Source organism: Drosophila mojavensis, unplaced genomic scaffold (assembly GCF_018153725.1).
Source record: "Drosophila mojavensis isolate 15081-1352.22 unplaced genomic scaffold, ASM1815372v1 contig_81, whole genome shotgun sequence".
In the NCBI taxonomy this organism is placed as follows: domain Eukaryota; kingdom Metazoa; phylum Arthropoda; class Insecta; order Diptera; family Drosophilidae; genus Drosophila; species Drosophila mojavensis.
In genome coordinates this window covers 7760003-7784539 of record NW_025318907.1, presented here as the reverse complement: position 1 = coordinate 7784539, position 24537 = coordinate 7760003, and the positions used below count along the sequence as shown (strand labels likewise).

The window sequence follows — 24537 nt, the reverse complement described above, 5'->3', positions numbered from 1 at the left end:
TCTTGACACACGAAATACTTATTTTTTTATACCCTGAACCCATTTTCAATGGGAAATCAGGGTATAATGGTTTTGTTGAAATGTATGTAACAGGGAGAAGGAGGCGTGGCAGACCCCACAAAGTATATATATTCTTGATCAGGGTGACGAGCTGAGTTGATTTGGCCCTGTCCGTCTGTCCGTCTGTCTGTCCGTCTGTCCGTCTGTCCGTCTGTCCGTCTGTCCGTATGTATGAACGCGTCGATTTCAGAAGATATAAGAGCTAGAGACTTCAAATTTTTTTTAAAATGTCCGTAATTACAGCGCGCATATCAAGTTTATCATTAAAAATCGATAACTCATCTCGATCTTTTTTTATCGATAAAAAACCTTATCGAAACCCAGTTATAAAATTATATCTTCTACACCTTTATTGCTAAAGTCTCCAAATTTTTAATGTATGCTTATATGCAATTTATACAATTTCGGTTTTTGTTAAAATTTACCCCCCCACCTCTAAATTCACCCCCTCACCCTCACTTTTGTAAAAAGCGTATTTCAAATACTAGAGACTTGTGCTTTGGCAATTACATGCATATTCATGTTATAATCATAATCTAAAAGTTTCATGAAGATCGTACGTCCATAAAAAAAGTTATTAAACAATTAAGTTCTCATAGTAAGCGCACACTGCAGCCCATGCGTGTTTATGCGTGGTTGCTTGTGTGTGTATGTGTTTGTGTATGTGTGTGTGTATGCGTTTGTGTATGTATGCGTGTGTGTGTGTATGTGTGTCTGTATGCGTGTGTTTGTATGTATGCCTGTGTGTGTATGTATGCCTGTGTGTGCGTACGTGCGTGTGTGTGTGTGTGTGCGTGTTTCTTGTATAAGCTGAAAGACGCGAAAAATTATTGAAATATCTATTGCTCCAAGGGTTCAGGGGATCCCGTAGTCGAGCAGTCTCGACTAGAGCTTTCTTACTTGTTATTACACAAATATCTTTTAAATTAAAAAACAACATTTTTTTTTATTAATATTTGTATATTTATATATGATGTATCTATATCAAATCCTACATTTGTAGATTCGTTACTTTTGATTGACTGATTTGAACAGGTAGAATATAAGATTTCTGTTAACATTTAACTTCAAATGATTTATAATGAATTAATTAATTAGTTGCATTTGTATTCATAGGTATAACTATGATTAAAATTCTATAAGAATGGCATTAGCTTTACATTTGTGACAATATTTAAAAGCCTATCTAAAATCTGATTCGATCGTTAAAACGTAGTAAAAATATTTGCATATTCATCTGCGCACTATAAATTGCTTTTCGCTTAATTAAGTTTGCAAAACTTTTTCTATTTTTGGTCAGTACTTGGACCTCTGGTCTTTGGTCTCTTCTTTTGTCCCATTCCCCTTTGAAGCTGTGAAAGTCATTTTCACAATTGACCAATTTGAACTGAAGAGGTTCAAACATTTCTCACACACTCAGCAATGTGCCTCGGGCGCTGCAAATACTTCAAGTGTGCTCAAAACACTCGAAAGTGTTGAATAATTCAAATGGCCTGCAGGGGAGGAGTAAGAAGAGCTCTGAGGGAGACGAAGACTCTGGCTAGCGCATACCGGAAAATAAATATAAATAATTTGCGAAAAGCTCATTTAGAACAAATAAATTCGAGTTATGAGTTGGACAGACTTCACGCATGGCTCACCCAGCAGAAAACAGAAGACGGAGAGAACAGAATGACAAATATTGTAAATTCATGCCCAAGGAATTTCAGACATCTCAGTTATTTATTTCGGCACATTAACAACGCGGAGACAGCCCCAGACACGAGCCCAAACACAAGCCAAGCACTCAGGCCCGAGGGGTTCGCATTTAATATTGATTGTAAAAAAAAATTGAAATAATAAAAAAAAAAAAAAAACAAAACAATGAAATGTAAAAAAAGGTAAATAAATGCGTATGTGAAATTAATATGTAAAGAGCTTTCGCACAAACAGAATAATTTAATTAGCGAACACTTGTTGGCACTTTATAATTATTTACTTCAAGTTTCCGCTGTACTTGCAAATATTCCTTATAATAACCTGCTTCAGTAAAGGGTATGCAATACGGATGAGCTCGGAAGCTCTATGTTTCAGAGCGCCGAACTTGGATGGTGTAGAATGCTTCCAAAGACTTGATTGATAGGCAAATAGTATTTCTAATTTATGAATGCGAAACACCTCTTGTAGTGGCATAGCGACGAAATGAATATTATCTCTAATGGTAAAGGCAACAATCAATCCAAATAAATATGACAAAGAAGTTCCATTGAATCGCTAAGCGTATTCCGTTTACAGGGTATATGCAAGAGCAGGTACTTTTGTGATTGCTTCTTTTTATTGTGATTGATAAATTTGGCAAATATTTGCTATTGCCCAGTGCAAGTGTCAATTTATATCGTATTGTATTTTCATTTCCATTGATATTTTTTAGGGCAATGCCAGTCGAATAAAATCGATAAAATACTTGGCATAACTTTGATGGGTTATCACCATTAACTGGGAATGGGGCTGGGTAGAGTTGGGTTGGGTTTGTTTTGTTCCAACTAAATTGTTTACAGTGACATAACTTCTGATATAGCTTGGCAGCTTTTTAAATACGTCGGAATGTTAAGTAGATGAGTATCAAATGTTACGTTCCTCAAATAGTAGGCGATAATATCAATAAACACGAATTCTATACGAATTGCACAAACAAATACAATGTAACGAATCGTAGACGCACTTCATTTAGATAATATTACACACGAGCAGAGAAACATATGTTTCCTTGTATATATATGTATATATATATATATATATGTACTTGTTTACCAAGTGGAACTTCCCTTTCGAATTGACAAATTATTATAGCAAGACCTCTCATTGAGAGGAAACTTGAAGGAATAATTGCCCAAGCTTAGCAGCTCAGATGAGTCTTAAGCCTCTTGGCTTATTAATTATTATTTGGGAATTACTCACCATCAGGAGGTAAATAATCTTGGCATAGACCGTAAACTGTGGTAACCTGAAAGTAAACGACAAGCTTAATATGTGTATACAATTATAGTTATGGTATATAAATTAGTTGAACGTGTTTTCAATTTATTTTTATTTTCGAATTGTACTTTCCCGTTTCTGTTGGGACTGTAATTTAGATGTCACTTGACAATTGCCTTTTACGAGATTTTTTAATGAAAATGCAGCAGAAATTACATTGGGAATTTGAAATTTATGCTACTTTTTCAATTAGCATTATTTTTCTTTTTTTTTTCAAACAGATTTTTTGACGGGTTTTCCCCCAGACTCCAGTACTGCCGCCTTGTTGGGTAAGTCGAGCACATAACTTAAGCTGCTGGCGCTAACACCCACATCTAATAACAGTTATGGCAAGACATCAGACCACAAAGCACAGGCACGTAGCCAAATTCGTTTCTCAACTTTAAGCCAGTTGGTCTGACCGACGTTTTGACGTTTGCTAAACGGTTCGCCCAGTTAAATTCTAAACAATAAATTCACTGGAATTTATTATGCAATTAGTTAAAAGGCTGCCACAACAAAGAGCATTAATTTCACACTGACCGACAGAAGTAGTGCACAAGGAGTCAAAAGCCTCAGCTGCTGCTCCTGTCAGCGGAAACCACAGCGCCAAAGCGCCGCGGTAAGACCTCGGAACTCTTATGTAATCGAAATTGTAGGCAAGTGTTGGTAAATGTGGTGGGTCGGTAAATGTGGTGTGTGAATATTTGATACAGAGAATTGATCTAAGATAACTAGTTAGCAAGTTTGTAACTGTAAGTTAGCTTCTTATCCTATGGCTGACCCAATAGCCGCATCCAACCTGCTTCATGAAAAAGTTGGGCTCCCTCAGTCTCACCCCCACTCTCTACAGAAATTCACAAATTTGTAGCTTAAGACATGGATGTTACTTGGGCGTACAGTGATGATGAGTTGTTGTAGCAAAAAGTGTTTTTAGACCTGAGTGATGAATGAGAAAATGAATTGGGGCTGGGAATAGAATTGTATGTCGCTTGTGTCGCGGAGTTGTGCTGTAGCGAAATAGATATATTATATACTCGATTTTGCGGAAATTAAAAAGGCGTTTATATATAATAATATTTAACAAACTTTTAGTTTTAAGTTATAATAGACTTTGCATAGTGTAGCAGAAAGTCAAAGAGAGGAAAGCGAGGAGGAGATCTACTCTTACGCAACCGCAACAAACTTGGCCGGAGGAAACTTGTTAGCCCTACCCACATGGCCCAGAGTTCAGTTAAATGAAGCGAGGCTCATATGGATTTGCTTTGAAAACAACTTCAATATAACTGCATTTGCAAGATAATAGTGGAGACGAGGCGACGCTGCCTGGCCTTGGCATTGTTTTTCCCATAGTAGTTCGTGTCTTGTATGCGATAGTTGCCCGGGCGCAGATAGACAGGAATGCTCTTGTCCTCCACATGAAAGTTGCGCAGATCGTAGTAGCCCTGGAATATGAATATCATTAATTCTGTCCCCTCTTGAAATGGAGACCCACCTACAGCTTTCATGGGACAGATGGCTGATAGATTTCCGTACTTGCGCACATTGCGAAACCAGAGGCTGGGCAGGCTGCCCGCCGTATGACTTTTGACTGACTGACAGGTGTCTACATCGTAGTTGAACAGAGTGTGGTAGTTCCTAGAGTTCTCGATCTGGAATTGCACAGTTATGGACGTGCGCATGGTCGGTGGGAGAGATCGATCTACATAGACATCCGCATTCAGGTAGCCCTCAGTCGTAAGCCAACTCTTCATTCTTGTAAAGTAGTCGGTATTGTGCTCGTAGCTGACGTTTGTGAACTTACTGCGTAGCGCCACGGCTTCAAAAGCGAAATGATATGGAAATCGGTGTTTTATTCCGATATTGATTTAGTTGCACTTACTCAGCGCCGTCTGCAATGGAGTTGTAGCAAACAGCAGGACGTGAACCAAGAGCAGATGCATGACTGCCTCATCGATCGTGTAAAGAATCAATGAAAATGTGATTCGCTAATGGAAAATTTCCACTGCCCGTAATGAGCCAATAATGGGAAATCAGTTTAGTATTAGATTAGGGAGAATCTTGATCAGTTATTACTTCGATATTGCCTGTGCTACCCGAAGGTAATGAAGCATATCGAATGAAGCTCTTTAGCAATGGCTTTAGTGATTGGAAAAACTGATCTGTTATAATGTATAATAATAAAATCCCTATATTGAGTCTTATACACTTGGCATAAGACTTACTTGAATGTTACTTGTATATTACTCTAGAAACAACTCAGAGTTAGATTTAAATCAATTTGCCTATAGCTCCATAATTTGCCACGGTTTGCTATCTGTAGATCTGTTCAGGCTTCAATCATACTTAGACCAGTTTCATATATAAAGCTCGAATCGAAATCAACTGGGCAAAATCTGTAAATATTTCGCAAAATAACTGCACAAGCAATTTTCAGAAACTGTTTGCTGCCAACGGCATTTGGCGCAGTTGACAAGTCGATGGGAGCAATCAATTGATCAGGTGTAAATCTAGCAATCAATCAAATGCTTTCAATCAGCCAATCAACAGCCTTAAATTGAATGACAACATGTTGACAGTTGTATAAACGAATTGAGGTGCTGCCAGCTAAATATTTCAGGCAGGTGTGTGATTAAGTTTGAGTGCGTGTGTGTGTGTGTGTGTGTGAGTGTGAGTGTGAGTGAGTGTATAGACCCCCCATACCGAGTTAAAGCGCCTGCCACATAAACATTCAAGTTCAATTTCTTTGGCAGAGGCAACTGCAGCTGACAAGCTAACCGTAAAGCAAACTGAAAGTTGTTGCATCTAAAAGATACAACTGACGTTGTTGTTGTTGTTGTTGTTGGTTGGTTGTTGTTGGTGCTGTCATTGTCGTTGTTTGTCAAAGCGGCGTTTAATTGGAAACACAGTTGGGTGTTGGTTTTGACCGGTCCATGGCTCCATCTCTAGCTTCAGCTCCAGCTCTGGCTCTGGCTCTAGCTCTGGCTTTGGCTCTGGCTGCTGCTGTCTTCATCAAGCACAACGGCAAAACTGTGAAGCGCAGACAACTGATGGATGCGGACATTTCGATTCATTCTCGAGGCCAGGCCAGCGCAAACTTGTTTCTCAAAATAATCAAATGCTATATTACGCATACGCCACGGCTTCCAGCCGACTTGAAAAGAAATGCTCAGCAGTGTATTTCTGTTTTTTTTTTCCATTTTTTTTGACTCTTGATTGCTCCAACTGAATTCAGAGCTTGCAGTTTAATTGCAAATTATTCAAATGCTCCACAGACGGCGGCAAGTCGCGCTTTGCAGCTGCCGTTGCCGTTGCCATAGCCGCCTGCTGCTGTCATAACCAGTCGCCCCACAGCCAATGCCACGCCCCGAACCCTCCCCTGACTCAATTGTCGCTTTGCAATTATGTCGGAAATTAACAACAGCGCCCGCAACTGCCGACCCAAAAAGGCAAAACAAAAAGTAAATAATAAATATACATACATATTTACATATTTACATATTTACTATATATCCAGCATGTGAAATGTGCAAAAATATTTCAATGTATTTTTTCTCGTTTGTTGTCAAATGAAATTAGGCGTGAAATGTAGTTTGAACTTTGGCTAAAATATTATAGCAATGGAAATTTTTTGTTTTCTCTTTTACTGCCACAGTCACATAGACATATATATCCATACGTATGTGTATATATGGGTGTAATTACGTTATTTATTTTTTTAGGCGCCACTTGCAATTTTTTTTCTTATCGCTAAAAAATGTAAATTTATTGGCTTTGTTTTTATACACTTTCACGAAGCGAAAAGAGTATATTAGTTTGTTTTGAAACGATATAAAGCTATTATATCTTCCTTTTTTCGGTTACAGTAAATCAGAGAAGTCTATATCTGACATAGTTTATTTCGTTTATATTATAAATTGAACTAATTTATTTGATTCACAATTATTTTTAAGTCGCGCCTCCTCTACTGCAATGATCTTACATTGCTCTTCCTTTGAATATTGTTCTGTGTTCTTTATTTGCGAATTATCGTTGCTCAGATCATAAATGATATATCGCTTGGGCAGCGTGTGTTGCCAGGCACATTTGGTCGGCGATATCCAAGTTGATATTTTTCAGTTAATAAAACGTCATTGCACTTTGCATTATCTCAATTGGCTGCAGCAACACGCCATTCATATACCATGTAAATTGTATGCTAGGGGTATGGGAAATGAAATTCATATATTTTAAACTTCTTTCTATAATAATTATTTAGGTTTCACAATGGAGATATGATTTGAATTGCTTCATATTTTAAAAGGCCAGACATTAATCAAATTGTAATCATATGATGAAATGAAATTCTCATTTGGTTTATTTGAGAATCGCACATTGGGTTTTCCCCAGTCAAGGTGCAAATTGATGTATTTATTTCTTTAGAATTAATTTGTTGCAAAATGCGTATAATCTTTAATTTAAGAGCTTGTTGTACTCATATTTCCTTCTCTTTTCAATCTCGTGTATATACAGGGTATATGTCATTTATAGCTGATAGTCAACCATTCTCAAGTAGTTTTAAAGAGAGTTCTGCTTAGACAAAGCAACCGTTTTTAATTTGGTTTACATTGCAGTGCCAATGCATTGGCATTACGAATTTTAGAATGTTAGAGGGTATCTCCGCGTCGATCATTTCTGACAGGTGTTGCATAGTGCCCATTTTATGTGGTTAATGAATTTGTGGCGAACGAACTAGGCACACTAGAAGCCCAACACGTAAACATGGCCAATGTGCAGCAGTTGCTGTTGCAGTTGTTGCTGTTGCTGATGTTGCTGATGTTGCTGCTGTTGCCTGCATCTTAAGTTGCATTTATATGCAAATAACTTAAATTGTTTTCAATTTGCCTTGGCCACCGCATTCCTTGAGCCGAGTTGCAGCTAATTTTATGGCTAATTGTCAGCTCGCCTGTTTGCCGCTCCTGCTCCTGCTCCTGCTCCTGCTGCTGGTGGTGCTGCTGCTGCTGCTGTTCGTCGATTGTTGATTGCTGATGAAGTTGTAATATTTGCGATAAAAAAATGTATGTGATAAAAATTATAAAGCGTCGATAGTTATGGCCAAGAATTTCTTAATTGCCAGTGGCAAAGCATGCTAGCCCGCGAGGCAGCAATGCAGCTAGCCGGCCAAGCAGGCGGTCGCGGCCAATCAATTGGCTAAGAGCTTTGTATTGAAAACAGGACAACAGACAAAGTCGCACAAAAATGTCCAATGCTTTTAAATAGATATCCACGTTCAGCAATTCTGGCCAGTTTTTTTTGCTTAGCTAGCTTAGTTTTTGCTTAAGTGTCGACAAGTCTCAGGTTTTGACCTAAAAACTCAATTTTATTTGGCATTTTAAGAGCTTTCAGCCTTGGGTCTGTAAGACGAATTGTTACGACCCGTCAACCTTATCCAATTGGAATCTATTCTTATATAAATATCCATATTCAATTTCCTTGACAGACAAAGTAACCGAATCGGAAATGAATCAAGCCAAACGAGATGCGGAAATACATTTCGTGCTGCCTTCTGCTTCAGTTTGCAATTTATTTAAAAATCTAATAGATGATTAAACACATTTTCTGAATTATTCATGCAAAAAAAGAGCTAGAACAGTCTGCAAGCTAAAAAGATATACATATAATAATAAAATATATTGAAAGAAATATACTTTCATGGACTTTGCTTTTCAAAAGTTGTAAATTATAAAATATAATAATAACATATAAAAAACAAGTAAGAAGACTCTAGTAGAGACTGCTCGACTAGGAGATACCCTGAACCCTCTAATCTGATATTCTAATTAGTCTGCACTTCTTTTCGAAATACATACATACACACGCACGTACTAGAACGCGCTCTGCTAACTGCGCTTGGGCTGCGCTGTAGTGTGGGTAACATTATAAGAATTTATTTGTTGAATAATTTTATTTCTAGACGTACAATCTTAATGAAAGTTTCAGAGCGTAATTATATGGTGAAAATGTATGTACATTCCAAAGCACACGTTTCTAGTACTTGAAATACGCCTTTTACAAAGGTGAGGGTGAGGGGGTGGATATAGGGGTGGGGGGTAAATTACAACAAAAACCGAAATTATATAAAATATAAAATTATATAATATAAAATTTGCAAGCTCTAGCTTTAAAGGTGTAGGAGATATAATTAAATAACTAGCTTTCGATAAAAGAACCTAGGAAAAAGAATTTTAAGTCTCTAGCTCTTATATCTTCTGAGATCGACGCGTTCATACATACGGACGGACGGACGGACAGGGCCAAATCGCCTCAGCTCGTCGCCCTGATCAAGAATATATATACTTTGTGGGGTCTGCCACGCCTCCTTCTGCCTGTTACATACATTTCATTTTTTGATTTCCCATTTTCAATGGGTTCAGGGTATAAAAAAAAAAAAAAAAATTTATTATGAGCTATTATTATGAAACTATTACATTTATTATATAGAATATTCCTACTTAAAGACTGATGCAAATCAGTATGCAGTTGCTTTCAGCTGTTGCTCTCAGAATTGCATACAAATGAAGTGCTGAACCGGTTGGCAGTAACCTTTTTCTTAAGACACTGGACAATCTGTCTACACGATTTGCTGCATGACTTCAATGCAATTGATATTCATACACGTCCGTAAAGTTGTCATTATGTCAGCGGGACTGAGCACTCTACTAAACTAAAGTAATGTTATAATCAGATAACCGCACACAATATCAGCACCATAGCCACACATTGTAATTACAATTACAATTTCAATTACAATTACAATTAGAATTACAATTTCAATTACAATTACACTTACAAAGTTGTTGTTGCCTCATAAAAATAGCAATCACATTTGCATTACATGCTTTCAGTTCTGTTCTGTTCTGTTCTCATGCCCATTCGATTACCGATTACCCACTCCGGGTCCCCCATTTAGTTACAGTCAATGCAAATTGATATGGTTTGTACCATTCGATTCATACTGCGCACTTTCGATTCGTAATGCCCACTAGTGGGCGGCTTGAAACTGAACCCAGGGTGTGCTCTGCCCTCGGCCTATCATCGTCGCAGGGCCATCGAGCAGCTATCTGATTGTCGATGGATGGATAAACGTGCGAGCCTCATGATATATGGATACAACGCAATTTACACGTAATGAATAGCTAAAAATAACCGATCATTGGAGCTGTGCGCTGTCAAGTGGTTTTTGGTGACATCTAAGCACTAAAGCAATTAATCAATCACCTTTGAGCTTTACACAATGTTACATGCATTTTGAATTCAAAAATCCAGCACGAAAATACCCTAAAAACTTCATTAAAACGGACGCTAATTCGTAGGCTTTAAAGTTAAGGTTCTTGCACTGCACTTTATAGATGAAATATTTCTCAGTATCTGAAAAACGGAAATTATGTGGTTTGATGTATTAGTTACCGTTAAGTCCTGACACAAAATTATTGAACATATTCTCAAATAAATAGTTAAGAGGACAAATAAATAGTCCGTCTGTCCGAATTGTTTTTTTCAATGTTCGTATATATAGCGCGGATATCGAGTTTACAAAAAATCGATAGCTCATCCTGTTAATTTTTTATCGATTAAAAACATTATCGAAAATATGCTATTTAATTATATCTCCTACATATTTAAAGCTAGAGTCTCCAAATTTTAAATATATGTATTTTATACAATTTCGATGTTTGTTAAAATTTATCCCCCACCCCTATATCCACCCCCTCACCCACATATTTGTAAAAGACGTATTTCACATACTAGAGACTTGTGCTTTGGCAAATGCATGCAAATGAAGATCGTCCATCGACAAGAAAAGTTAGTTAAGCAATTAAATTTCCATAGTAAGCCCACACTGCAGCCAATGCGTGTTTATGCGTGCATGAGTATGCCTGTGTGTGTGTGTGCAAGTGCAAATAATTATTAAAATATCAGATGCTCGAAGGGTTCAGGGGATCTCGTAGTCGGGCAGTCTCGACTAGAGATTTCTTACTTGTTATTTTATTTATTATTTCTACTTATATGTAGTATAATAAAGTAAATGGCAGCATCATCAGCGATAATAGGGTGTTAAAACAATGGCTTCAAATTTTAAATCATCGATAATGTGAATAGTTAATTAAAATATAATTATATTAAATATAGTAATAATTATACTTAGTTCTAGAATAGCTAAAGATTTGCAATTTATTTTGCTGAATAAATATTCCTTTCACCGGATACTTTTCTTTACATAGGCTAAAGATTAGTTTCATTTTCCGTTATTTCCTTTAAATAACAATAGATTGTATCTCTTGGAATAACTATATCACTTTATTCATCTTAATCGGCTTAAATTAATACTATTTCCACAATGGCGATTACTTTCTTTTCTGTCCCAACCATGTTCTTTACCTCAATTTTCATGTATAAATCCATGCTGCTTCTTTTAATTAACCTCTTTTCTTCAATGGTACAATTTGTAATATCTTTTCGTGTTTGTTTGCCCATTCACAAGTTATTTGCCCACAGAGTTCAATGAGCTGTCTGTTATATACCCATTTAATTGCTTCATTTAATTGTGCAATACAACAACAACAACAACAGTAATAATAACAACTGTATAATAGTTTGCTGAAGGGCGCTTCGGTTCGCACATGTTGCTCGTAATTACAGCAAACATTTAGACGCCAGTTATTATATTATACGATATTTATAAGCAATTCACAGTGCTTGGATGCCAACTAGTTTCCCAGCTTTCGAAGCGAGCTGCCAGCCAAGTCATGAACTCGGTTACGACTAGGAAATGCCATTAAACACACACACACACAGACACCCACCCAGTCACACAGTTATACATAGTGGAAACGCCACCCACAGTCACCCTGACATTGAAATGCATCCATATTAATGCTCATCTAACTGTTAAATCGAGCTGCCAACCAGACCCAGTCGGAGACCCCGTTACAGTACCACTCACTATTTGAGACCTACTCGCAGTCGCCCTTCATCTCCATCTCCATCTGTTTATCAGGCACTGTCATCGCTTTTGCATTGAGTTGTCAGCGTCTGCTCTTAGCACTTTATTAAATGATAGTTTATCGAGCTGTTTACTCGGCTCTGTGTGTGCCCGATAATCGCGAAGTTGCTTTCGGATTCGTAATTGAAAATAGCGAGGGATAGAGGGGCAGGCATTGACTCTATGGCTTGTGGTTTGCCTAAGTGCTTATTGCACTCGCAAGTTGTGTCTGCTCGCGAAAAGTGGGGATTAGAAGGCGTGTGCTAGATCCGGAACAGCCTCTGGGCATGTCTCATTATATATAGATAAGAGTAGCAAATGAGACGACTACCAAAAATATATCTAAGCTAAGCGATATCTCTTTTTGCAGTTTGAATACTTAGGTCTATAAATGTATATAAATGTGTTTATGTATTAAAAGTATTTATCAATCAAATTGTTGAGTAGTTATAAATCTGTATAAATATCACGTTTTATGTCTATCATCCATATGTTGGCTGTTTTTCTTTTTATTGACGACTAAAAGTATTTGGTGACTGCCCTAAAAATACCAAAGCAGTTAGTTATCTTTATCTTATTATAAAATCTTTATTTGCAAATTTCGAAATTCTTGAAATAGATGTGAATGTTGCAGTCGGGTACTACCGTTTTCAGAATTCTCATTCACAATCAATACGCACTATTTTGCGATTTAATTGTATCGCAAAAGTGGTTGAGCTTAATTGACTCTATAATTCCAAAAAGCAATAATGTCGGTTTTAGAGTATTTTCGGAGAAAAGCTCCAAGCATTTCAATGCCAGTAGATCGCCCTTTCTCTAAAGCGGATCCTCATGTTACGGAAGTTAGTGTTACTGAATTTCATACTTAACAAGTAAGGAAGCTCTAGTCGAGACTGCTCGACTACGCAATCCTCTGAACCATGGACGTATCGGGAAAACCCTAGAACTTAACGAGGGTAAACTTGAGTATATATTTGAAATTTCAGATGCACGGATGGACATGGAAACAAGAGACTTATCTCATGTTCCGGAATTAGTTTAATTCATTTCAACATTTCCATTTGGCAATATATATTAAAGTAGCTTAGGTCAGTAATACCCTTGATAAACCTCTGATAAACATTTGCACTTATTATGTTTAGACAGTGGCGAGACGTCGGGCACCCCCTCCCGGGATCACCGCCTCCCCTCAGCTGCCTCTGGCTGCTTACTGATTACAGATGAGTCAATATGAAGTCGATTTGCCTAGAATCAGAATCAGAATCAGAGTCAGCAACAGCGACGCTTGTTGGCAATGCATTTGAATTTGCAGTCGAGCCAGAAGATACAAAAACAAAAATATTTTCCCATGCGTGTCAAAGCAAGTGGCACGGCACGCCCACAGCCCACGTCCTTCAGCAGCCAGCAAATAGTCTAAGCTAAAGCAGATGCGCATCCTTTCACCCAGAGGCAGTTGCAGCAACTGCAAGTTGCAGTAGCTTTCCCACAGTTGTTGGTGTGGCACTTGAGTGGGTCGGCCCGCAGGCGTGATAAGTGCATAAAGTGTTAAGTGGCAAACACGCAATTCGCCATTCCACGCAGTTTTCACATTTTCACAATTCCACAATTCATGATCAAGTGCAATCTTTTGACATTAATATGACAACAAAAGGAGTTGGCAAAGGAGGCGGCAGTCCGCAGTCGGCAGTCCGCAGTCGGCAGTCGCTAGTCCACACAATGCCCCAGCACAAAATCAATTATGCGCACGAGGCACACAATGAATGACAACTGCAACTCTGACCAAGTTGGGGGACTCTGACTGGAAGTCGGCAATGATTGAGCATGCGACAGGCGCGCAGTGACAGGCGCTGATACAGCTGGGTCCGCAGCAGCAGGAGGGCGATGAGGAGGAGCAGCAGTAGCAGAAGTTGCGCCGGCGCAGAAGCATTTGCCATGCGGCTTGATGAATGTCTGTCAAATTGCTGACACGTACGCACTCCTCCTCGTCGTCGCAGTCGTCGCAGTCGTCGCAGTCGTCGTTGTTGTCTCTGACATTGACACAATGTTGTGTGGCTGTTGCTGTGGCTCTGGCTGAGGAACTGCTGCCAGCAGCAGTCTCTATCTTAAGAGCAACATTGTTGTTGCTGCGCTGCTGGGGCAGGAAAATATTTCATGGCTTTTAATTTCAACTCGTATGCTGCCTGTCATCTAATTGAGTTGTTTCGCCGCACAAATTTATCGGCATATTAATGCAGCATATTTCAAATGCCACGATGCCAAGTCGCTTGACTCACTTCCTTCTCCTCCTCTGCCTCCTTTTCCAGCTCACAGACTGAGCAGCAGCAGCAGCAGCAGCAGCAGTTCCTCAGCTGCTGGTGAACATGTTTATGCAATTTGCTGGTGTGCCAAACTGTATAACTGGAAGATTGGACTACTGGCCGATGCCTCCTTGGCTTGTCTTATCAAATGATTTTATTGGATTATTTACTTTCGCGGCTTAGCAGCCAACAAAGTTGTGAAAATTGTCAGGTTTTCGCTTTCTATAAAACTTGGTCGATCATTGCTGGTGGCAGCCAGCCCAAGTTGTTGTTGTTGTTGCTGCTGCTGTTGTTGTTGTTGTTGTTACTGTTGCTGTTTCTGTTGTTGTGGTTGGCTAATGGAGTCGTCTATTGGTTTATGTTAGTGGCAATTCGACTTTGGACTAAGCACTTCAAGTTTAGCTAAATCCAAGTCCCTGCCTCGCCTGCCATATAAAAAAAATTATCTGTGGTTTTACGATTGGTTCGTTTTTATTTTTCTCTTTCCTTCTTGATTTATTGATGTCTAAGGCTAATGGCATATAAAATGGAGGTTAACAAGCAAAACAGCAGATCGCAAGCTGAGCAAAAAAGTTGAAAGTTTTCCCAAAGAAAACAGTTTTTGTGTAATTTTCTCAATAATAAAGTTATTGCTTGTCGGAAGACAAGCCTGGAGATTGTTTCAATTTAATTTCATTGAAATTATTGTGTAGAGAATTTAAAGTAAGGAATGCATCATATCGATATAGAATGGAATAGATCAGAAAATATATGTGTAGATACATTATAACATTTAGAGAAATATTATAATAATATATATACATATAATATTATAAAACATAATGTTTTGATTATGAAAATTGAAAATGAAAATTGTATTAAAAAACAAGAAAGAAAACTCCATTCAAGAGTGGTTGATTACCCGGTACTACCCGGAACCAAACTAAGAAAAAAGCATATTTAATAAGGCTCAAAATTTCTATTTAAAAATAAATAAAAATCTTATATATAGAGTTCTCGTGTTGCGGTGTTTGTTGCCAAACTCTTCCGAAACGGTTCGACCGATTCTCAAGAAATTTTGTGTGCAGTTTTGGTAGATCTGAGAATCGGCCAACATCTAATTTTCATGGCCCTAAGATTAAAGGATGGGCCACCATTAATATTTTTTCTTTCCTTTTTTGACGCAACGACCTTATGATTTCATTCAGTGACGCAATGTACAATGAAGCATTGAATGCAATTGAGGATATTCCCTTGCAGCGTAGCCCAAGCGCAGTCGCTGCTTACTGCGCAGTTAGCAGAGCTTCTGTATGTGTCTGTGCATAAAAGAAGTGCAGAATGATTTGAATATCAGCTTGGTGGGTTCAGGTTCAGCACTCTTACTTGTTATAGATGAGCCGAGGTAACTAATTGGGAAATAAATAACCCAATATTAAAATACATTTTTAACCTGAATAATTTGAGAAACTAGCTATCGACAGCAGCATTGTAGAGTTTCAATAATAGTTTCAGCAAACCTTCTGCTGCTATGCCTTACACAAAGTTGAGTTAAGGTTCAAGGAGCTTTATCTTCGAGAAGAAACTCTACTTAAAATCAAATACAAATCGGCTGCTGTTGCCGCCTCTTTGTAACTTGAGAACCATTGAGGCAGCTAGGGGCAACACTCCGCAAGAATTGAGGAGCGGGCTGTGGCAAGTAGAGGCCCAGTCGCAAGTCCCCATTAATATGTATGAGCCGTGTCAGGAGGCAATGCCAGAACTCGTTTATCAAACGCTTGGAGCGCTCGTCGCCCTCGAACGCTTCCATTAGCTTCCGTCACCTTCAATCGCGTTGGCTGACCCAATTAACAGGGCATTATAAAGTCGTAAAGCATAGCAGACGTGTGATGCCAGAAAATTAGCAAACTAGACAAGCCCCACAGCCAGAGTTGCTGCAGGAGCTGGCGGTAGGTGGCAGTAGGCAGCGGTTCCCGTCCGCGTTCCCAATCCCGTGCGCCACATCGCATTAAATGTGCATGCAAATGCGACTGAATTCATAAATCACAAATCACTTAGGCAAACACAGTTTGGGAACGTGGGGCGTGGAACGTAGCTGTGGATGTAAATGTCTATGGATATTTTGCTTTTGGCTGCCGGTTGGCGGTTGGCGGTGCCGGCTGCCGGTTCCAGTTTGAATCTGAGTTTAAGTTGGAGTTTGGGTCTTGGGCTTTGGTTTGGGGCATGGGCTTACAAATGTTCATGTTTGCGCGATAATATTGACAAATTGTGCAAACATTCGCACACAATTAATAAAGCCAGACCCACACGACCTGCGCCACCACGTCCCACGTCCCGTGGCCCACGGCCCACGTGCGGGGCAGCGCGTGTTCGCCAAAGACAAAGCTACTGAGAGCAGAGCAAGTCACGACCGCGACTGAGAGACAACATAATTTCGATTCCAGGCGGCACTGAGCGTTGCCTACCTAAATACGAAAATCCAAGAAGCTAAAATGTCACTCTGCATAAAGTGTCAAAGCGACACAGTGGGTCGAATCACATGGGAAATGGAGTGAAATGAATTGATAAAGACTGAGACTGACACTGGTTCACAAAAAATAAAAAATAATAATAAATAAATAAATAAATAATAATAATAATAATGATAAAAAAAGTTGAATTTCTATAAATTGAAAAATATAGTCAAAATGAACGATCATGCAAGTCTTAAAAAATTGAAAAAAAAAAAAATAATAATATGTAAACTATTGAAATTGTTGATAGGTGGGACACAATAATAAACAAAAAGTTTAAGCTATAATTATAATAAAAATCAATTGTAATCATATTATAAACAATGTACCAATGTACCATATTATATGCAGTTATAGCGAATGTACTCATTATTACTAAATATTCAATAATTCAAACGCATTCGATCAAACGGTTTGATTTTGCAAAGTATGGAAGAAATCAAAATTTTGATGGATGGAATTAGTTGAATAATTGAATCTATCAAATTATTCAACAGTTAACAAATAAATATATGTATTTTTGTGTTATTAATATGGAAAAAACTTAATATATACCACATTTTGTTAATAATTATATATATGTAACAAATAAATATTTGCTTTAGACAGTTATTAATAGCATCTTGGTATTTTTGCAATTTTCAACTTTTTGCAAGTGTATCAAATACAGTTGGAAATGTTCTACCGTCTCTAATTAACTCGAATACTGAATATTCGCATGTTAAATTTGAGTTCGAAATTGTTGATGTTTTGTCACTGTGCGGGCTGTTCCTGCAAACGCACAATGCCTAATGCAAAGCTCTGCAATCAATGCACGTTCACACAAGCTGGCGCCCACACACACACAATCCCGTAGGCACTCGGAGTGGGGCTGGACCTCAGTCAGAGCCTGGACTGGTGCATGGATCGGATCGGGATGGGATCGCCCACGGCAGGGCCTAGGCCGGCCGGCAATGAGCTTGCAACTTAGCTGATGGAGTTGATGCAGTGGCTGTTGCTGCTACTCCTGCTGGTGCTGCTGGTGGGGCAGCAATCTAGTGGCATGCCACATCAGCGGGACAGCAGGCGCTGTGATTGATGATTGTGGCACTCGTCGTTGTCAGCTGGCTTTTGATATGGCACCACAGCAGCAGCGGCGGCAGCAGAGAACACTTCCTTTGGGCTCGTACTCCATCCACTTTCGTTTTCCAACTAAAGTCGACAATTTATGCAGCATAACTCGTGTATTTAGACCCGAAACGTAAGCGGCTTGAGGAGTTTCGTGTCTCTTAAGCCGCTTAGCAGCCAGCCGGGAAACTGCGACAGACATTTTGTGTTGACAAATCAATTAAATGTTAAATTTAAAGGCGCACAGTAGCTCCGATACCTGAGTAGGAGTCGGAGTAGGAGTCGGAGTCAGAGACGGAGACGGAGACGGCATCGGAGTTGGAGTCGCAGTACGAATCCAGCAGCAGCTCAGCACGAATTAGCTCGTCTACTCGCAGATAAACGATTGCCAACATGCAACGCAGCCCCGTGGGCTGTTGCCCAGCTGTGGCCAGGGCCTAGAACTGGCGCTTATCGAAATACATTGATTGCCCCGGCTGGCTGCGGGCCATGCAAATCGTAAAGTGTGAAAACAAATTGCAAGCCCCAGCGGAGGCACCGCGAAGGCACAGAAAACTCATTGCAGTCGCCAGATAATTGCACTCGATTTGTAATTCAAGATTAAGGGCAACGCTGAGCATTCGACGTGGCACGGAATGCCCCTTAGCTAGAGGCCTGCACTTTTCGATCTTTGTTTTAATTTATGTGCACTTGACGGTTTCTCCTCTTTGCCTCAGATTATCTCTGAAAATGTGGGCCATGAGTTAAGTGATTATGTAAATTTTTGGCTGGCAGCGGGCGAGGGTACGGAGAAGGAGAGAGATCGCAGTCTATCAATGTCATGCCCCTAGATGTGTATAGCCTTCAAGTGAACCACTGGGAGAGATTGGTTAACAACTTGAAATGCACTCCATTTATTATTATTGGCAATTCAAAGTGAAGCCTTAACTGAGAAATAAAGTAATAAATATAATATGTATGTATATTATATATAAATTTAGTTATTCATTTACTCCATAGAGAATATAGGTATATAAGCTCTTTGGCTTAAATTACACAACACTCGCGAAGCCAGCGTGAATTCGATTTTAGATATTATTTGTAGTCAATTTAAAGAAATCTTAATTTCAAACAAGCATTACATATCTAAATGTGAGCAACGTAAGTTTAGGTAAGCCGATTCTTATTTCGACATGAGCCTATATATATACCTTGAAATATTCTGTGGGTATATGTATATAAAGATATAGTAGCTGATATTTGATTTATATTATCAGATTACAACAAATTATTTGTGTAAGTTTCGAAATAAATTTCCGTAGGAAAACAACTGAAGGTTATCTTCCTTCTTGACTACCTAAACCAAAAACATTTAATTGACTTCCTTTACAAATATTACGAATTGAGTAGAATTGATAAATAGATAAGTAGAATAGATAAACAGTGTCTGCATATACCCAGGAAAATCAGGTGTTAAAGCAATATATTTATGCAACCCCAATAGTTGAAGCCTCATTCTCGAAGCTTACACAAAACGGTAAATTGAAAATATATTAAGAAATAGATTCCACATATAAAAGTGATATTAATCATGATAATATGTGAATTATATGATAATATAGATATAGAGAGGCTAACTGTAATACTTACATCGTATTTACTTGACCTCATTTTACCCATTTATTTTGCATCTAATTTGCATTCGTATTTCGGCTACGCTTTTTTGTTAGATTCAATCCGAGCGACCATTTGATGAGCGTAACAGAATTTTCGTGACTTTGAATGGATTTCGCCTTCGATGTAGTAGATTTCTTGTTACATATATATATATATATACATATATATAAATATATATATATATATATATATGATATATATATATATGATATTTAATAATTTCGAAAAATTACTGTTCATTCATATTCGTACGATATGATTGGCTTATAATGTATTGATTTAATTTCGTAAATTAAGTTTATGTTAAACATAATTATTGATTGATTTACTCAAAACACAACTTTTTTTTAGAATTTTGAACACCTTTTGTTAAGCACTTTATTTATTAATTTATCAAATATTATTCACTCACTACGTTTGGGACTTTACTAAATAATTTTGCATTTATTTTGCAGTACAGATAATTGAATTGGTTTATTGTTGGCGAATTTCCTTGCGTTCGTTTGGTTTTCTTGCACCTTTTGATATCGTTAACACAGTCTTTGCGAATTTGTATATTTTAAAAGTAAAAGGCTTCGAGTGTGCAACTGGAAATGAATTAGAATTCGGTTTCAGCTCGAATTCAATTAAATTGCAGCTTTATTTTGAAATATTACGCATACGCCACGTGGCACCAATCGCTGCTCGATTGGGACTGAATGTGCTCTGCCAATGTTTCCTTTTGCCGAAAAACTTCGAGTTCTGGGCCGACCTCTTCTGCAAAATGTACTTCCAACTGTTACTTTCGGCGGCTCTGCTTAATTTATTGTTGGTATATTTCAGGAAAAATCGTTATGCTGAACCGAAAAACAGCAAATGCCAAAAGTGCATGAGCATATAAGGCTGGCTGGCTCGCTCAGGAGGGAAACTAAATAGACGGATAGCAAAAGAAGGGGGCAGCAACCACGTGAAAAAATGCCGGAAACAGAAATCGATTTGCACCAAGTGAACATATGTGTGTGTGTGTGTTGGAATAATAGAAGAGTGAGGCAGAGGCAGAGGCAGAGGCAGAGGACAGGCAATGGCTCGTGTTGGGGAAACAGATTCGATTTAGTTGAGTCTGTTTCTCCAATTTGTTTATAACAATTGACCAATCTAGGCTCTGTTTAATTTCAAGTAAACTTTACACACACACACATACACACACTCACGCACGCACACACACACACAAACACAAACACCGAAATTATGTCACACACACGCTGAACACGAAAGTAGGCAACGATTACGTTTTGTAGCTCGAAAAACATGCGACAAACTCTTCTTTTTTTTATGCCTCACTTGAGCTTCGACAATATTTGTATACGACTTCCAACTAAATTACGGCAACAATAAAAAAATGTAATTATTAATTACAATTAAATTAATTAATTTGCTGCTCAAATCTGCTTTTGTTGCTCAGCGTTTTTACCCGTCGCTGCTGCTGTTGCTGCTGCTGCTGCTGCTGCACGACGCGCTGAAAATTCACGTAACAATTGATTTGTGTGTCAAAAATGTCACAAGTGTCAAAAATTGTATGGAAACACTGCGTTGCTCTTGAGAGAGAGCGAGCGAGAGAGAGGGACAGAGAGACATGTTTAGTGACAATAAGAGAGGCAGAGAGCAGCACATGATTGCACGTGCACAGCCCAAAGAGAACGACTGTGAGAGAGAGTGGCCGTGAGAGTGTGTGAGAGGGAGAGAGAGAGAGAGAATTGCTACTGCGCGTCAGTTTGTTTCTCAAAAGAGATGTATATCCTGGAGTAAAGAGCACTGCTTAGAGAGCTTTAAAGCTCTGTTTGCTTGTGCTTACATTTCAAATGTAACAGTCAGTTTCAGCCAGAGACTAAGCTGATCTCAGCCATCAGATGACAAAGCTTATTAAGAGAGATGGCTAATTATGAATTTGAGTTTTATGTAATCTGAACTGAAACAAGCTCCATAAAAGAGGAAGAATTATGTAAGAGCGGATGAATTTCTACCAAATGAAAGAGTATTTCGACACGTCTTATGTAGGGTAATGCGATAGTTCGACGAATTGATGCAAAAGTTCTAGTTATGCTTCAATTAATAACGTTAACACAAAGAGCTTTTCTATGGATATATGACAGACTTTGAATTATTATAATGAGCTATGTGGCATACAAGTTTTTTCTATAAATCTTAAAAGCATGTGTCAGTCAATAGTCAATTATTCCAGGAAATTGAGCTGGTGAGAATTTTACTACCATCAGTATAATATATATATCTATATATATATTTGTGTGTATATTCTATTATTGTACATTCCTGTATCTCCCAATTGGAAACTTTAGAGTAAGGCCTATATACCCATAATGACATTTATATGTGGTATCTGATACATCCACTGAAATGTTTCGAACAAAGCAAACAGTAAACAACGGTGATTATAAAATAAATAAATTGTTTAATGCACTGATAGCATGTGATATTATTTCTGGAAACGTCCACACAAGTTTTTAAAGTAAATAATCGCCAATGATGCAGTAACTGCAAGTCCATCAAATTCTTAGCTTAATACAGCAAACTTGAGCATTTCATTTTGGCCACCATTTGCACTAATCTGCAGCAGATTACAGCCCTTCCTTGCTAAGCAGTCTTGACTGTATTCATAAACACGGCATGATTCACTTCCTCGACGATCCCCTCAAATCAAAGGCAACTAAAGACCCTAGCTGGCGAAAAGGGTTCACTTTCAACAGTTGCTTGGTGTAACCGTTTGTCTAAATGGCTTAAAGGGCTTAGGAGGCTCAAGTATGCTCCTGTGGGACATGAATGAATTGCACGAGAAAGGGAAGTAGTTTGCAACGCCCCAATGCAGCAACCCCTTCCCCCTACGCCTAGCTCCTGTCCCACACACTAATTGTTTACAGCTAGTCTAGTCATTACCGAGAAGTCTGGTCAGCAAGGTGTTCACCACACACACACACACACACACAGGCACACACTCATACGTAGGTGAGCACACACAATTCCAGAGGATTGTCTATTAGTTAGTCATAATTTGATTGTTTAAGTGAATTTGCATTGGACTTTGATGAGCCGTGACTAATTTAATTGGACTGACGCTGCTCCCACTGAATGCGCACAGAAAATGTTATTAATTAATTAAGCTCGGGGTGACCGTGGAAATTGTTAGTGTTAAGTGATACGAATATACACGCGAGACGGCGAGACATTCACATATTCGCATTCGATTCTCGACTCGACTTTGACTCGCGGCTGCGGTTTTTGTTGTGAACCCCACTAAATGCGATGCAAAACTGGCCGACCAGGCAGAGCCGGGCGCTGGCGTTGGTTTCTTATAGGAAGAGACCCACACTAAGCGAGAGAGTGTGACGGAGCGAGAGAGAGGCAGCGAGGCAGTGAGGCAGAGAGGCAGTGAGACGGAGAGGCAGAGACACAGCGAGAGCGCGTACAGTGGGGCAGCAGGAGACAGCAGCAGAAGCACACGCAGCAGGAGAGGGCGACGCAAGCGGAGACGGACACAGAGACCGGCCAGCGTCAGCTGCGTCGCCTGCTCTGGCAGGGGACAGGGCGTTCGGGGGCAGGGATTGGGTGGCTACAACGACATGTGTGTGCTTACGTGCATGTGCGTGTGTGAGAGTGTGTGTGTGTGTGCACGCCACTTGAGGCTAATAACAACAAGAAACGAAGAGCCGAAACCAGAGCAGCGGGCGAGCGAGTCGATTGCAATTCAACTGCTGGCCAGGAGCCCGAGCCCGAGCCAAGAGAAAGCTTCGCTATTGCCGCTATTGCCGCTATCAACGCAGCACAGTTGCACCAAAGAGAGCGAGAGAGCGGGAGAGAGAAGGAAAGAGTTATATGGGCTCTCTTAAGCATTATGCGGAAGTGTGCAAGAAGAGCGAGTCAGCGAGGGTAGGCGAGAGTGACAGTAAATGAGGTAAGCAAGGGGGAGGGGGATGGCTGCGCCCACATAACGGTCAATGCGGCTTAGCATGAAAATCGCATGCAATAATATTAGTCTTACGCCATGCTCTTGCTTAGGCCCAACATATCGTGCGGTGGGAGGGGTCGACTGCTAGGGGTTGGTTTCCATTCGAAAGGCCATAGAAGTATCACGTAATGTCGCAATGCTGACGGGGTGACCGTTTGCATGATTACAGTGAACACACACTAAGCGAAATAATAGAGCTTTGAATCTTAGCGAAAATTATGGAACACACATAAATGCTGGAATACAAAAGTAAAATGAAGACAATAGAAGTTAACATAAGTTCCGCCTTTTCTTAAAATAAATAAAAGGTTAATTATTCACGATTCATAATTTATTACAAATATCTTGTGATTTGTTAAATTTATATTATTAATAATCAATGAATACATATATTTGAAATAAATAAAAGTCTTTGTAATTCATGGTTGTTTTTCTTTCGACAAGTTAGAAGTTCATAATTGGCTGTAATATTATTTCACTGCAATATTTCTTTTTTCTTTTATAGGCAATAGCTATTGTAATTTTCAAACGATTTTACCCGTTAGGAATTCCGAATGCCAGCTGGTCACCTTTGAGCAGCGGACAGTAGCCCCATCTCTATTAGACTCTTTGTCTCTCTTACTGTTTCTCTTTTACTTCGCCGTCTCTCTCTCCCTCTCTCTCACTCTCTCTCACTCTAAAACCTAGGGGTAGCTGCTTACCCTTTGAGCCGCATGTAACATTGTCTGTCGAGCACGCTCTCGCATGCGATACGACCGTCATGTGGGCTGGACAGAGTTGGACATGCAACAACAGGTTTGAGGTTGGCTGCAACAGCAACGCAGCAGCAACATGTTGCAGCACTATGTCAATAGCATTGCCAGCAGCGGCGTGGCAGTTGGCATTGGCATTGGACTGGGACAGGATCATCAATGC

General features: G+C 39.2%; 1 protein-coding gene across 2 annotated transcripts in view; it reads right to left on the bottom strand.

The window, feature by feature from the left end:
- Positions 1–22926, bottom strand: part of LOC6581032 (cell wall protein DAN4) — an 81031-nt gene extending 58105 nt beyond the window's left edge. Inside the window, exons 1-4 of one of the 2 annotated variants that reach the window (XM_032729886.2) lie at positions 22554–22926; positions 20038–20212; positions 19599–19741; positions 2998–3043 (exon numbers count right to left, since the gene is read on the bottom strand). In XM_032729886.2, coding sequence (XP_032585777.1) covers positions 2998–3043; positions 19599–19600 — 48 coding nt within the window. In that variant the 5' untranslated portion in view covers positions 19601–19741; positions 20038–20212; positions 22554–22926. The remainder of the gene's footprint in view (positions 1–2997; positions 3044–19598; positions 19742–20037; positions 20213–22553) is intronic. The other variant, XM_044011210.1, reaches the window with a different exon arrangement.
- Between the last annotated feature and the right edge of the window lie 1611 nt (positions 22927–24537).